The sequence below is a fragment of the Condylostylus longicornis genome, unplaced genomic scaffold (assembly GCF_029603195.1).
Source record: "Condylostylus longicornis isolate FDR11 unplaced genomic scaffold, ASM2960319v2 ptg000055l, whole genome shotgun sequence".
Lineage (NCBI taxonomy): Eukaryota > Metazoa > Arthropoda > Insecta > Diptera > Dolichopodidae > Condylostylus > Condylostylus longicornis.
In genome coordinates, this window is record NW_026578024.1 from 11,771,930 (window position 1) to 11,787,936 (window position 16,007).

At 22.7% G+C, this 16,007-nt stretch overlaps 1 protein-coding gene across 14 annotated transcripts in view; it reads right to left on the reverse strand.

Moving 5' to 3' along the window:
* LOC129612078 (protein lap4-like) overlaps positions 1-16,007 on the reverse strand; it is a 324,013-nt gene that overhangs the window by 30,317 nt on the left and 277,689 nt on the right. For all 14 annotated transcript variants that reach the window (XM_055525569.1, XM_055525560.1, XM_055525556.1 and 11 more), the window contains one exon: positions 14,983-15,502. In XM_055525569.1, the coding sequence (XP_055381544.1) occupies positions 14,983-15,502 (520 nt within the window). The remainder of the gene's footprint in view (positions 1-14,982; positions 15,503-16,007) is intronic.

Sequence of the window (16,007 nt, forward strand, 5' to 3'; positions counted from 1 at the left end):
ATAAATAGTTAAATTTTCTCTATTGGCTCTCTTTGTTTAACATAAGCCTTTATTCTGAATCTCACACTTTTATTCACTTTTTTCAATTTATTTCAGATCAAAATTCTAATCAGAATTTTCATTTTCTAAATTAAATCAGATCTCAAAAAAAGAAGTACTTTTTCTTTGCATATTCTCACACTCTTATTTTTTAAAATGAGATATGTAAAGTGGAGGAATGCAAAATATTATTCTCATATAAAAACTTTTGCATCGCTAACGTTTTATATGAATGCACGATATTTAAAATACTTTCTTGTCCCTGAGTGAATAAAAAAATAAGATTCAGAATAAAACACTCGATCATCGTTAAGTATAACCATAAAAAATTTATTATTAACTAAATTTGTTATAAATTGTCATATATAATTATAATTAAAATATTTACTATAATATGTACTACAAGATTTAATTTATGTTAAATTTATTAAAATTAAATTTAGAATTAGAATATTGAAATCATAGCCTCCAGAATTTAAATAAACAAAAACAAACACAGTATAGAATTAAGAATATTGTAATCAGATAGAAAAATAATATACACTGGTATTATTTAAAGTGCATTTATTCAAATATAATTTAAAATATTTCGTATTTTAAAATTTCCTCTAAAAAAAATCCAAATTATTGGAATGAAGAATACAAAATAATTTAAAATCAAAAAGTTAATAATTATTATTATTATAATAATCCCTTAAGTATTATTTTAAAAAATAGTTATTATGTATAACAATATAAATCGTATTTAAAAAATATTAATTAATTAATTTAAATAAAATCTAAAAAAAAAAGAAAGGCACTTACTAATTTGCTGACCAATTCGAATTACAAATATAATTAATAAAATTTTTATAAAAATTATTCGAAAATAGAGAATGATTTTGCAATAATTTACCAAATTTCAATATTATGTCCTCGATATTTTACAGAATATGCTCAAATAATTTTTAAACAGCACGTATGTTATGTATGCTACCACGAAACGTTGATCCGAATGTTCCCGAATTCTTATCTTCTGGCATTTAATTATTAACTACTTACGAAAATTTAATAAATTTACATTAATTATATTTTTAATAATTATTATTATCGCTTATACGAACAGATAGACGAAATTAAGACTCAAAATTTCGAAACTAAGCAAGAATCAGAGTTACAAACGAAATGGCAAAATTAACACGTTAATACGGGTATAAAAACTTTAACTTCTAATCAACACCGGACCTACCATATATGCAAAGTAAGCATTCGCAATAGGCGCCAAAAAACACGGGCGCCATTAAAAATACTAAAGAACTAAAATATTTTTTTTCAATTTTTTCCGTTATGTTGGTTGTAAAAAATTTTTTCTTTCTATTTACAACGACATTAAGTTTAAAACATGTACCTAATGTGTAAACATTGCCAAACAAAAAGGTGAATGTACAATTCTAGGCTTTCATTCTATGGCTATTCTTGCATTCAACATTATAGAGTTGCAAGAAAATAATTTATTATTAGCTGTGCTAATAATGTTTATTGCTTCGAAACATTCTTCATTGCTTCGAAAACAAATTCGTAAGAGACCCCACCGCATAGGACGCCGCATTAGTCTAATTCATAATTAAGCATTAATGAAAGCACATAATTATAACAATTGAAATAATTTTTTATATAAAATTGAAAACAAAATGATGAATGTCACAATCTTACAAAATTCATATAGATAAGCGGCCTATGAACAATATCCCGAAACTCCTTGACCCTATTCGGCTCCTACACCACGGCAATGTAAATAATCCCTTAGAAGATGAAAAATATTATTAAACGAAAAATTTTCCAAATAAATTTTCGAATAGAATTTATTTTTTCCCTTAAAATTGCATAATTCTCATTAATTAATTAATAAAATTTAATTTTCATGCTAAAATATACGATTTATGACGCAAAACTCTTTACCGAAATGCCATTTTATTTACACAATTTGATTTTTTTTTATTTTAAATAATACTTAAGGATTGATTTATTAATTTAAATTTAAATTTATTTAATTAAGCATTTTCTTCATAAAAATTATAATATTAATCCTTTTTATATTTTATTAATTTTTTTTTTTTTTCAATTTTAGGAATGTATTTTTTTTTTTTGGCATAAACAAACAAAAAAAGAATTGTTAGTAAGAGCAATAAATAAATTCAGAAATTTTCATAAATCATTTTATTATTTTGTACACCAATTTTTATGTTTCAGAAATTATGTAAATTAATTTTAATTATACGTGAGCGTGAATATTTTAAAATTGAAAAAATTTAATTTAAAAAAAATAAATCTCTTTGCATCTCCATGAATTTATAAAACCTTTCAATATATTTAAATAAAATGTAGAAATTTAAAAATTTCTGAATTTAATTCTATTTTTTTTTCGCTCATTTTGAATTTATTTAGTGTTGTATTTTGATTAAAATTTTCGAAAAGAAATTTTTGTTAAAAAATATTAATAAAAAAAATTTTTCCTTTAAACCTATAATTAAAATTTTAATATTAGCTTCTAAATACTGCTTCAATTTCTTCTAGTGGATTCCTAAAAATAAAATACGAAAAAAGGGAAGAGAAAAAATAATAATAAAATAAAAGGAACAAAAACAAAACAACATAGAAAGAATAAAATTAAAAATTAGAGGAAAAAAATTATTAAAGTGTTAGAAAAAATTGTGAATAATTTGTTTTTTTTGAAATTAAAGAAAAATTTTTTCGAAAAAATTTGTTAATTAAAATATTTTATGTACAAAATAAAAGGTTGGAAGAAATTGCAGGAATAAAGCAGGTCAGCATGAATTTTGAATGAAAAAAAAAAAATATGACCAGAAAAAAAAAATATTTAAAAAAAAATTTAAACATGAATGAAAAGTTTTTTTTTTCCAAAAAAATATTATGAAACACAAAATTTTTATGTACAATATGAAACAAAAATTCTTTTAAACAAATTATGCAAAAACAAAAAATTAATGAATAATTCCCGAAATCAATTTTACAAAATCTTGTCACTTGTCTTTTACAAAAATTTGCAAGAAAATGATGGCAACACTTTTCTTGTTTTTTTTTGAATCAAAAATTACGAACAGATAGAACAATTAGTGAAAACATAATAACTATAGTGTAGGTGCCAAATAAAATTAAATATTTAATAATTATGTACGAGGTGATTAATTACAAATTTCAATTATAATAAAATTTTCCTATAATTGGCTGGATTGTGTATAATTAAAACATGAACTCTTATATATACAGACTGCAAGTATATAACTATATGTTAATTCAAAAATTCAATTTAATTCATTCATTAAATTTACATATAATACAAATATTTGTGCTAAATGTTATGCACAATTGACTACTTCCATTCAAATTTCTTATGAAATAACACGAATTTCGTATTGAATTCAAACATATACACATATTTAATCCTTTGAATCTTAAAGAAAAAACTCACTCATTTAGAAAATTTGTATCAGGATTATAAATCAATAAAAATTTCAATTCAACTTACAATTCAATTCGAAAAAGAAAGAGAAAACTATGAAGTTATACATAAGAGAAAGCTTCAACATGAACTTATACATGAAGAGAAAGCTTCAAAAAAGCAACAAATTAAGAGAATTATTTTAAATAATTGGAAAATAAATTAAAAAGAGGTAAATACAATAATTAATTGATTAATTCACCGCTCAATCTTAATTAGTGATAAGCAAAAATTTGCTCAATAAATATAAGGTGTCAGTAGATAATTACTCAATTGATATTGAGTTGAGAATAACATCAAAACTTATAATACAGAAATATTTTAGGGAACATTCATAATTATGCAACACAATTCTAATTTGCTATATACAACTGATTATAAATATCTTTTTGAAAGAAATTTTAAATAGTTATAATATTAACAGTTCATAATTATACAGGGTGATTCAGTAACTAGTTATGAGCCGTATAATATCGGATGGAGAGTCGAAAATATGTAAAATTTTTGTTAAGAGCATATAGTGTCAAATCGAAAACGTTTTCGAACTAAAGAGAGTTTAGGAAAATCAGGCGAAAATTTAACATACTTAAGTTTGTTTTCGCTTATAACTTTCGTTACAAGAAGAATAGAAGTTTCAGACAAACCGTTTTTGAAAGGACTATATTCCGTATATCTCGATCGGATATATATATGTATCCTAAATTGTTACTATATCAACATATATAAGTATAATAATAATATAACATTTCTATTACAAATCAATTTGGCGACTTCAAGCAAATCTAATATTTTATCTTACATAAATAATTCCAATAAACAATCATAGAAATCAAATAATAAAAAAAAAGAATAATAATAAAATAAATTTATTTTATTTTAATGAAGCAATTTTCACATACCTTACAAAAAAAAATTTTTTTTCTTTTTGGTGAAAAACAAAGAAATAAAATTCTATATTTTCTTCAATACACACATCATATACAACATATATACGAGTACACAATTTACTCCAATATTATTTACACAAATACATCCGACCACATCTCATATTAATAACACAAACATAAACATATAAACATTTTAATATATTATTATGAATAAGTAAAACGGAAGGAAGGAAATAGAAATATTATATAAATATATGTATGCATGTATATGTAAGTTTATAACAATAAAATCATATAACAATGTAAAATTATTATAAAACATTTTGAAACTTATATATTGTATTTCTCATTAATTTCTTGCCTCATTTCTACAAAAAAAAAAATCTCATAAAACGTTTTCTCAAAATTTATTCACTTAAAATTATTATACATATATGAAAAAGATATTTTTGAGTATAAGGAGAATAAAGACGCTTTGTCTGAAGAGAAAACAAAAGAAAAACAAAAATCATAAATACAAGAAGGAAGAGAATGTTGAAGTTGTAAAAAAATTTTGTTGTTCTCTTTTTTATTTTCTTATTTTATTTTTGTAACCCATAAGAACACAAATTTCCAACAATTCATGACTCTTATATCCGTTTTTTTTTTTTTTTGTTTTTTTTGTTTATGCATATTTTTTATTTAACTTTATTTTTTTTTATTTAAAATTATTACGATAGGTGGCAGAGATTATATGAATTTATTCCTTAATATGTTGAACAATATAATTTTTTCTTACCCAGACCCTCATTTCTTGAGAAATTTACAAATTCACAAGTTTCACAAATTTGTAGAGAATTTTTGTAGATTTATGTCAACTATGATTATAATAGGCTCCTTTTAATATAATATATTTCAAATCGTGAAATTATGAATGTTTTAAAATCGCAAGTAATTTTATATTAAACTAAAATAATGGAGTTTAAAGAAGAATTCAAGAGAGACAATAAATTTAAATGATTTATTGTTATATGTATATAAAAACACTGAAAATGCACTAAAAATAAGACAGGCAGACAGCCATCAAATTTAAGTGATTATTTGTAATCTTTCAATATTTTTGTCAATATTTGGAAATTTAATTACTTAGTTTTATCGCCATATTACTATCAAAGAAGTTTCCAAAAAAATTTAAAAAGAAATCTTTTTTAGTTTTAGGTACATTGTGGTCACGCGCCCGACGTGTCAAGCACTACGAGGCCAATGCCTCTGATAAATGAACCACTAATAGAAATATTTCAATTACAAGTGAGCACAAAATAATTTTAAGAAGTGAAAAAATAATTACTATTCACAAAACGCTTGTAATTGCTCAAAATTTACAACATATAAAAATTTTGAATTTTCAAATCATAGACTCTTCATAGATAATCTCCGTACCTTTAAATTAATTACAACAATGAATCTCATATCATGAAATATCACGAACGAAAAATATATGTAACAAAAATATGATACAATAAATTTTTCTAAATACGGCGTCAAAGTAAACTTCATTCACAATACAAAAATTACAAATCTAAAAATTTAAAGATTATAAAAGAAGTCGTCACATAAAACCTCTTCTCTTAAACTATCTATACACATTCTTAAAGAAAATAAGAAAAATATAAAAAAAGCTTCTTACAATACTAGCTACATATTACAACAATGACTAAAAACAAACAACATAAAAATTATATGAGGCCCCAACAGAGTTCTATTGGTAATATACGGTAAAATAAATTGTTAAACTCTGCGTACTTAAAAAAAAAAAAAAAGTAAAACACAGTATAAATTGGTAGCAATTTTTATTTTTTAAACATGATATAAAAAAAACGTAACATCCAGTTTATTAAAAAAAAATTTTTTTTTTTGTAAAATAACGAGCATAAATACGAGTGAAACAAACAATTACATAAATGTTAATCTGTGTGCTTTATATGGTAGCTATCTGCTTTTTTTTTATGTCACATCTTTACTACATACATTCACTTAAGCAGAAGTGAGCTCCATTTCTTGTTTTATTTTCGTTCTAATATTCTAAACTAAAAAAAAAACGGAAAACATTCTATAGATGAAAAAAACAAAAATTAAAATGAACAAAAACAACTGAAAAAAACCGAGAAATACAGCACATTTTATGGAGTCATTCCAAATATAAATTTAAAAATTTTTCTGAATTTTGCATACTTTTAGGGAGTGTAAGAATTTCTTTCAAGATTTTTCATATCATTCTCCGTTTCTCCGTTCAAGACATTTCATATCAGAATTCTCCGTTTTTCAAATGGATATTTTTCTCAAACTTTCAAATTTTTACATATTTCTGAAATTATTGGCTCAACCTGTCACCTTTAAAAACAAAGTAAGCAAATTTTGTATACATTTTACGAACAAACAAGATACGCAACACTGAAACATTCTTCTCACTCAAAAATTATATTATACAAATATAAAGATAGTTATTCAGCTTCACCCCCCTGGCGAGTAAAATAGCGAGATACACAATCACGCCTCTAATAATCATTCTTTGGACATTAATCGAATAAATCAAACGAAATTGAATTTATGATCAAAAAAGAAAATTTTTATTATAGTGATCTTTTCAAATTAGAAAATTACAACATTTATGTAACTTCTTGAAATTTTTGAATAGAATCAAGATTTTAAGTGTGTGTATAACAGTTAAATAACTGTTATACGCATTACTACATAATTGATTTGTATTTCTTTTATAAAATTTTATAATTTTTATAAGCCAGATCTATTATATTTTCAACATAAAATTCTAAATTTTTATGAAATTTAAATGGGAGTGGCTCTATTAGAGTTTATAACACTTTTAAAATTTACGTACACCAGAGTCCAACGAAACAAACAGACAAAATTTATTTATTAGAATAATTTCATTCTCAAGTTTTAGAAATAGAATGGAAAAATAACAAGAACAAAAATTTTCAGTTCAAAGAGCAAGAGACTCAAACAAAAAAAAATTATACGAAAAATATAAAAAAAAAATAAAAAGCAAAAAAAAAATTCTGGAAATCATTCTGTTTACCAGGTTGAGATTTGCTTTTCTTTATTTTACATCTACTTTTTTTTTATTTTTTTTTTTTATCTTTAACGCTTTTTGCTCATATTTATTTTTTTGTTTTATGCTTTTCTTCTTGTTTTCCCTGTTTTTTTTTCTGTGTTTTCTCCACTTACATCGTAATTTTTGAGTGTTTTTGCTAATAAAAAAAAATCACTGAACAAAAACAAAATAAACAAAATAATAAGAATAAAAAGCGAAAAAAAAAAAAGAAAATTCAGGACGAGGAAAAATTAAATGTTATGAGAATATTTTACAAGGCGGCAGACATATCGGCACCTACAAATTTTATGAAACGAACACAAAATGTAGTTTTTTTTTTTTAAAAAAAGAAAATATAAACTTTTACTATAAGAGAACGGAAAATATAAAAAAAAAAAAACAAAAGTGAAAAGAGAAGAAATGTTGTTTATTTGTTGAAATTTATTTCGAAAAGACAATTCTAGATGGCGTTATCAATATTTATTTGTAATATAGTTGTTTTTCTCATCCCAATACATTTTAAATTTTATACATAAAATATTATTCGCAAAAAAATATTTTACATTATTTTGTCAATAACCTTAATGATTATGCTCTCTAGATTCTAGAGACTGTAATACTTTCAATGAAAATTGTACTAGAATTATACAACACATTTTTTTCTATATGATCCTGTCCCCTATAAGGTGACTGTAATTAAAGTTAATTCTACGAAATCTATAATTGTGCTCCCTTATATTGTACGAATTTCAAGTAAATTGTACATTTGAATAGAATTGACAAAATTTGACAAAACCAAGTGATATTCCATACGCCATTCTATTTGACATATTAATTAAAAGTGAATGACACATTTATTCTTTATGAATGCTAGCAACACATAATTTTGCTGCTTAACTGCTAAATTGAGAAATCGATTGCATATCTATATTAATGAAGATTGAATTAGAAAAACTACAATTCCACAATTTCACTGTCCCTATGCTTAAACAATAACTGTTTTACGTAAGTGACAAAATAATTCAATTTCAAATATTTTTCTTTTATTTTAATAAATTTTCTCTAGCTTTTTTAATAAAAATTTCCGAATTAATCATTTTTGACTTTTAAAACTTTGCAACAATTTTTATACCATACAATATTTATTTAAAAAAAAAAATTTTTACAATTTTTCACGTTCAAAAATAAGAAGAAAGTATTTAAATACTCAAGTTTTCACTTACTTATCAAATATCATAAATTAAAAAAAAAAAAACCGCCCAGAATAAAATAAGAAAGAGCAAAAAAAAAACACACAAAACCTTGCCGCGTAAAATGTTAAACACAATTCCATTATCTTCCTCATTTATTTATTTCGCTCATACCATATACACTCCAAACACTCTAAACTAACAATAATATAACACCATATATAACATTTTTACAAAATGATTTTGATAAAGTAACTAACTACCTATAGCCTATACTGTATATTTTAATAATATAAAGATAAATTTCAACAAAATTTATTTTCAAGTAAAATATATTGTACATTAAGTATACAATATTGTTCACATTTTGTTTCGTCTAATCATTAATGAACATTGAAGAAAATAACAAAGTTTACATACATACAAACATAATATTATTAAAATAATAAACTGTATACTATATAATAATATGTAGGAGTTGATTATACATACATATATAGAATAATATTAAATACTTATATGAGTTGACTTGTATGTACGAAAATAAATGCCTATTTAAAAAGGTGAGAAATTTTATTTTGAATCGTTTTGCATGCAAACAACAACGAGAATTAGAAAACTTTTTTCGCGTAAAAAATTAAAAATATTAAAATATGAAAATACAACGCCTCTTTCCCTCTCTCGCACCATTCTCTTCATTTCACTTACTCTATACACTCTTTTTTTTTATAACACAAATGTAAGCATTATAAATATTTACGATGGTTTAGTGAATTTTATTTAAATTTATAGACCAGTAAAATTAGATTAACATTTTTCTTAACAGAATGTAAAAAAAAAAATAATAATAAAAAGAAATTAGAATGTCGTGCAAGGCTGAATTCTTGTTAAATAATTTAATTTTAATGTTTTACATAAATTTACAGGTACCTAGTATACCTAAAATAAATTTGTATGTAAAAAACAACTCGACATATTTAATTTTTCGGAAGAATAATTTTTAAAAAAAAAATACAGTCTATGAATTTTGTTAGCATGTAAATTGTAAAAATATTATATGTAATATTAAATTTAAGACTGTTGTATTGTATAAAAGTTAAAAGACTATTTTATTGTATAAAAGCTAACTACATTAAATTATGCTAGAGGGCAAATAATTAATTTAGTGTACGAGTATTACACAAAACCGAACAACGCAAATTTTTCATAAATAAGATTTTTAATATTATAAATTTGTTGTTAACATGAAAATCTTGTCTTTTGAATAAAGATCAACTCTTATTAATCCAGTTCTTTATTTATTGTCATATGTTACTAATTCTTATTTATCGAATCTTAACAAATTGAATCCTATTGTATGCATAAAACATGGTAAAAATTTTTTTTTTTTTCTTAAATTATAATGTAAAACCTGATTAACATTAATTACTCAAATGAAAATTCAAAAATAAAATAAAATTAAAATATTTTAGTTACATTAAACCAAGGCACATCATACAATTTTTTACCAAAAATAAATTCTAAATAATTCGAAATTTTATGCTTACAAATTTCTTATTTAAAAACTTAAGACATTTTGATTTATTTGAGCAGATAAAAGTGATTGTTTTATCCTTAAATAAATAAGATTATTAAAAAAATATTAACAGTACAAAAAAAAAATTAAAAATTTTTCTGTTTTCTTATTCAAATATTGTTTGTTTTTTCGTAAGTACAACTTAAATATATCCGACAATATTAAGGCAATCTGTTATTAAACTTGTCAGTTATCAGATTATTTATATAATCTACATGATATTTTTAACATTCTTTATAATCCCATATAATGTTAACCGATAAATGGAATTTATTAGAGATTTTCCTGCTGTAAGAATGTACGTGTAGTTCCGAAATTAGAAAATTCGTATACGAATATAAAAATATTAAGAAATATTTATATAAAATGGATTAATTTAGAAATTGTAAAAAGATTTCTTGGAAAAAAATGGAGAAAAAATAAAAAGATATTTGAGCAGGAAAATATATTGTTAATATTAGCAGGAAGACAATTGCTTAAACAATATTGTGAGAGCTTAAATTTTGTCTTTGTTTTAAAGATTCTTACATGTACGCCTAGTTGTATGCAATTTTTTTTATTTTCCCTTTAATAAGTTTAAATATTTTATTTTAAAATCAGATAGTCTTTCTGCTCTTAATGAAATCAAAAATTTTAGAAATAGCCAGCCAATCATTCGGACAATTCACAATATTTTTTTTGTTTTAACAAAAAGAAAATTAGTAATTATATATGTAAATGCGGGGGCGCAAGACGCTAGATATCACAAAAATGGTTTTGTTAGATATCACAAAAATTTACACATTCCATCTAGGTCATGTATATGTTCACGAAGAAATATCTATTTTATATTACTAGTGTATCAACTAGTTCCTTTTGTGACAATATCTTGAATGTTAAACATATTTTTATGAAATTGTCTGTTACGAGGTATGCTGCTCCATAGATTTCAATGATATTTTGCTTCCGATAACTGAGAATATCAATTTCATTTAGAGCATTTGTGATTTATTTAACATGTGGAATCTGATTTAATTCATCTTACTGTGTACTTAAATTAACTTAATATTTTTATAATAATGTTCGAAATTTTGCACTAAAACCTTTATTTTATAATAAATTAAATATAAAATTTTCAAAAATTTCAAATTTATTATGTTATTTTATAATTACAAAGTTAATTTTCAGCATATTTTTTCAAAAATTTTATATAAAATTCAAAAAGAAAAACAACGCCCTCATAAAATAACAACCATTTGTGTCAATTTAAATCCTCTTATTACACTGTTGGAAAATTCTACATAAGTAGCTACATAAAATATTCAACAAATTTTTTTATTTGCTACACTCCGAAAAAAAAACAACAGCAAACAACAATGTTTTTGTTTTTTATACTCCCTAAAATTTTTTATTTAACATAGAAGCCGAACAAATAATAAAATATAAATTTATATAAAATTTTTTTATTTAAATTGGTGTTAAAAATATTAACGGTATAATAATCATAAAATTATAAAATTTGCATTTTTTTGATACATTAAAATCGTTTTAAATAATAAAAATTTCATAGCTAAAAATTTATAAAAAAAAAGGAAGAGAATATTATATAAAATAAGTTTATTGTTTTCAATAAAGTCTTAAAATATATTTTATGGAAATTAATAAAATTTACAATAAAAAGTGAACCAACACCATTCTTAATTTCACAATTATAACACCATATTCTAAGTTATTTATGTAGTATAAAATTATAAATTGTTTAACGTTGGTAAAAGGGGTTAAATGGTGACAAAAGGAGGTAATTTATTGCTTTAATTCCAGGTTTCAAGTGAGAATTCTATATTAAAGTAAAAAGGAAGGATATTTTGAACAAGAAAATATACGTAGCTTTGAAAATATATGGGTAATAACTAGGAATATAAGAAAAGTTTTAATGCCGACATTCTTTTAATCTTGTTGTGGTTATCGTTGAAAGCTTTAATTACAAAAAACGAAATATAGAATTTCTGAATTAGAATTTAAAAATTTGTGAAAATTCAATTAGTTAGCATATTAACATTAATTAAATAGACCTAATTCGGGGTTACATTTATATTGTATTAAAAGTTTTAGGTATTTAATTTTCAATAAATTCGATTTGAACGAATTAAATTCTATGCGGCTTTAAAATTAAAATTCAAATACTTGCATTATTGTATAACTTCTAACCAGGAAATTAAAATATGGTAGTAAAACGTGTAAATTTAGTAAAGAATTAATTTCAATAAAATTGAAAATGTTAAAATTTTCCTTGGGAAAAAAACAATTTAAATTATAACAAAAAAATATTATACTCTAAGTAGATTTTTCCATAAACAAATAAATTGTAAGAAATACAATAAACATCCCTCATGATTTTATAGAATTATGAAGTCTAATACACCTGCCCGCCCACCTACATAAAGTATTTTTGATATTACTGAAATAAATTTATAATAGAATAAAAGCTATTCAAAAAACCCAAAAAAAAATATTTTTTTTAGAAAGTTTAAAATTGAAAAAAGAAAAATCAACTTTTCAGAAAAGTTCAACAAAGACGGCCTTTCAATACAAAATAAAATCATTTCTTTTTCCTGTTATAATTCTAATTTTGTTGTGAAGTACTTAATATATTGGTAAGTATGACCTTTCTAAATAAATGTTACTTAAAATTTTTAATAACTGTAAACATGAAATTTTTCAATAGAAAAATTAAAATATTCAAATTTGAGATAGCAACAACCGATTGTACAAAATTTGTGAAAAGGTCACTGAAATTCTAAAAAACAAAAAAAAAAAATAATTAAAAAAATAATGTCATAGGTGATTTTTTTTTAAATTAAAATTTTCAATAATTGCTCTTGTGTTCTGATAAGAAATTTTTAAATTATTTTTTAATTTTGTAAAGGAAAATAATCAAAGGAATTTCTAATAAAATACAAAAGGTCACTTAAAATTTAGTTAACAGAAACTGTTAAAATTCTGTTTACATTCACTAAAAATGTTATCACTTAAAAAAAAAATAAATGTGAATCGAAAACTTGTCAATAATGCTGTTGAAAATTGCAACAATTTTTTTTCTCATTTTAATAAAAATTTTAAATTAGTCTTATAATCTTACACACTCCAATACAGTATAGAGAAAGAGAGAACGTTTATATTTTAAAAACCCACCTCTGCTCATATATTATTGCTTTGTTTTTCTTTTTTGTTTATTATTTTACTCATTTTACTCGAAAATTTTTACCGATGTTGGTAATTAATTTTTACATTTTTTAATTTTTGTATATTCTTCCCCTATCTCCTTTGCCTTTTTTCTCTTTAACTGTATAATCGCTACTCTACTCAAGTGCTATACAATATTAAAGAAACAAAAAAAATTTAAGATAACTCTTTCTAAATATTTCCTGTTCTCTTCTCATCCCAGTAGCTCATTTTACCTTAGATTTGTATACATACACATTGTATGAATTTATAATTAGCACCAAGAGTTATACTAAGAGAAAAAAAAAATAAAATATGTAAGCGAAAATTATAATTGTTTATTTTTACCACATGACTCCGGTTTTATTCATTCTACATACGAGTATATATTGCTTTTTTTATTGTATTTTTACCAAACCAAACCATTTTAGAAAAAAAAAATTTAAATTGTGTTGCATTTCTTATTTAAAGAGAGTTTTGTTAACACCAAACGGTTCCGAACATACAATACGAGTAGGTAAGTAGTGAAATGAATAAATTTTTTTTTTGTATAACAATTTTCTACTTATAAAAAATATAAATAAAATATTCTTTTAAAATAAATAATTATCTACCAAATTCGAATTAATTGTATGAATTTTATAGTTGTTGTCGTCGTCATTCTCGCCTCTTGTTATAACAAAGTGAGTTTATATTTTTTATGAAATAGCTGAAAACATTTTTATTCATAAAACTAATACACATATACATATTATAATACCAACACATATACATTTATTATATTACAAAACTTAATATGAAAAAGAGGATAATGTTTTGATTATAACCATGGCATATAAATGTAGAGCGGCGACAGTAAACCAAAAATAAAAAAAAAATAAAAGCGAAATAAGTTAATAACACCAAAAACCAAGCAAATTGCAAAAATAAATAAAAAAAAAATTTTTTTTTTTTTGTTTTTTGTTTAAAAATTCCGATGAATACGAGAAATAAAAGGAATAAAAAAAAATGAATAGCAAATGAATCCTCATAAAAAATACATGAGGAAAAAAAAAATAAACATAAAGTTCCTTAGACCCAAAAAAACAAAAATAAAATAAAGCATGGAAGCAAAAATATTAAAAATAATAAAATCCTTTCAAATCCTTTATTACTACACAAATGAACAGGGAGGAGGATTTAATATAACGAAAAGAGAGAGAGAAAAAAAAAATATAACAACCAACTGAAAAAAACCAGAAAAACCAAAAACCCCAAAACAAAAAAAAAATTAAATTAAATCAACTTAACAGATAAACACATACACACATGACACACACAAATATGTATAAAATATAAATGAAAAAAAAAAAAATTCAAACGCTTACATAACATTAACTTACACCCATACAATTTCAAATAAAGTATTATTTAAGTACGTAAGTATGTATTATGATATTCCTTTCTCTTTTTTGTTTTTTTTTTTGAAATTTAAAATTTTTTAGTTTCATCTTTCTTACCTTGTATGCTCAGAATCATCATTTTCATATTCATCGTCATCTATATCATGATGTTGTTTCACAAAATGGTCATTGTCATCAATTAAAATATCATTATCATCATTAACATTAGAATCAATAGTAACAGATGTAATGGTCGGAGCTATCGTAACAGCACTATGCGGCAAAATATTATGATCAATGCCATCTCTTTTATTTTTTCTACTTCTATTATTAATGTTGCTGCTGTTACTACTACCACTAATAATATTATTACTAACATTATCAACACCATCTCTACTACTAGTTACTGTTGTAACAGTTGTTGTTTCTCTTCTTATTATATCATTATTATTGTTGTTGTTGTTATTATCATTATTTTTGTCGTTATCAATGTCGCCATTGTTTTCATCGTCATCGTCATCATCATCAACCAAAAGTCTTTTTGATTTTTTATCACGTTGTAATGTTGCAATTTTCTTTTCTTCTTCTTGTTTTAATTTTTCTACCTCATCTTTAGATAGAAAAGAGAAAACTTTATCTAGAAAAGTAAAATAAGTAAGAAAAAAAAAAATAAAATGTAAATAATCAAGAAGACAGCAGGTGATAAAAAATGAATAAAAAACAATATAATATAAAAAAAAAAAACTTCTTAAAAAAGAATTAAATGAAGAAAATTAAAAAAAAAAAACAATCATAAACGTTTAATTGTCAACAAGAAAGAAAGGAATTTTTATAAACGTGATGTCGAAACGCTTGTTATCAACCACCTTTAAAAAACCAAAACAAAACAAAAAACTAGGGAGAGATTCAGTTTTATCTCGATTTGTGTTTGATTTTCTACTTTCCCATTTCTCTATTTTTTTCTCATTTTCTTTAATAACATGAAAAATTAAAATTACCGTCAATAAATTATGCTGTCATGAGAAAAGAAAAAAACGTTTAACATTAAAATGGTAAGTATATGTTAAAATTTAAAATTAAATTTTTTCACTGCTTTGACAAAAAAAAAACAGAACTTGGTTTTTATCATCAAACTTAAATTC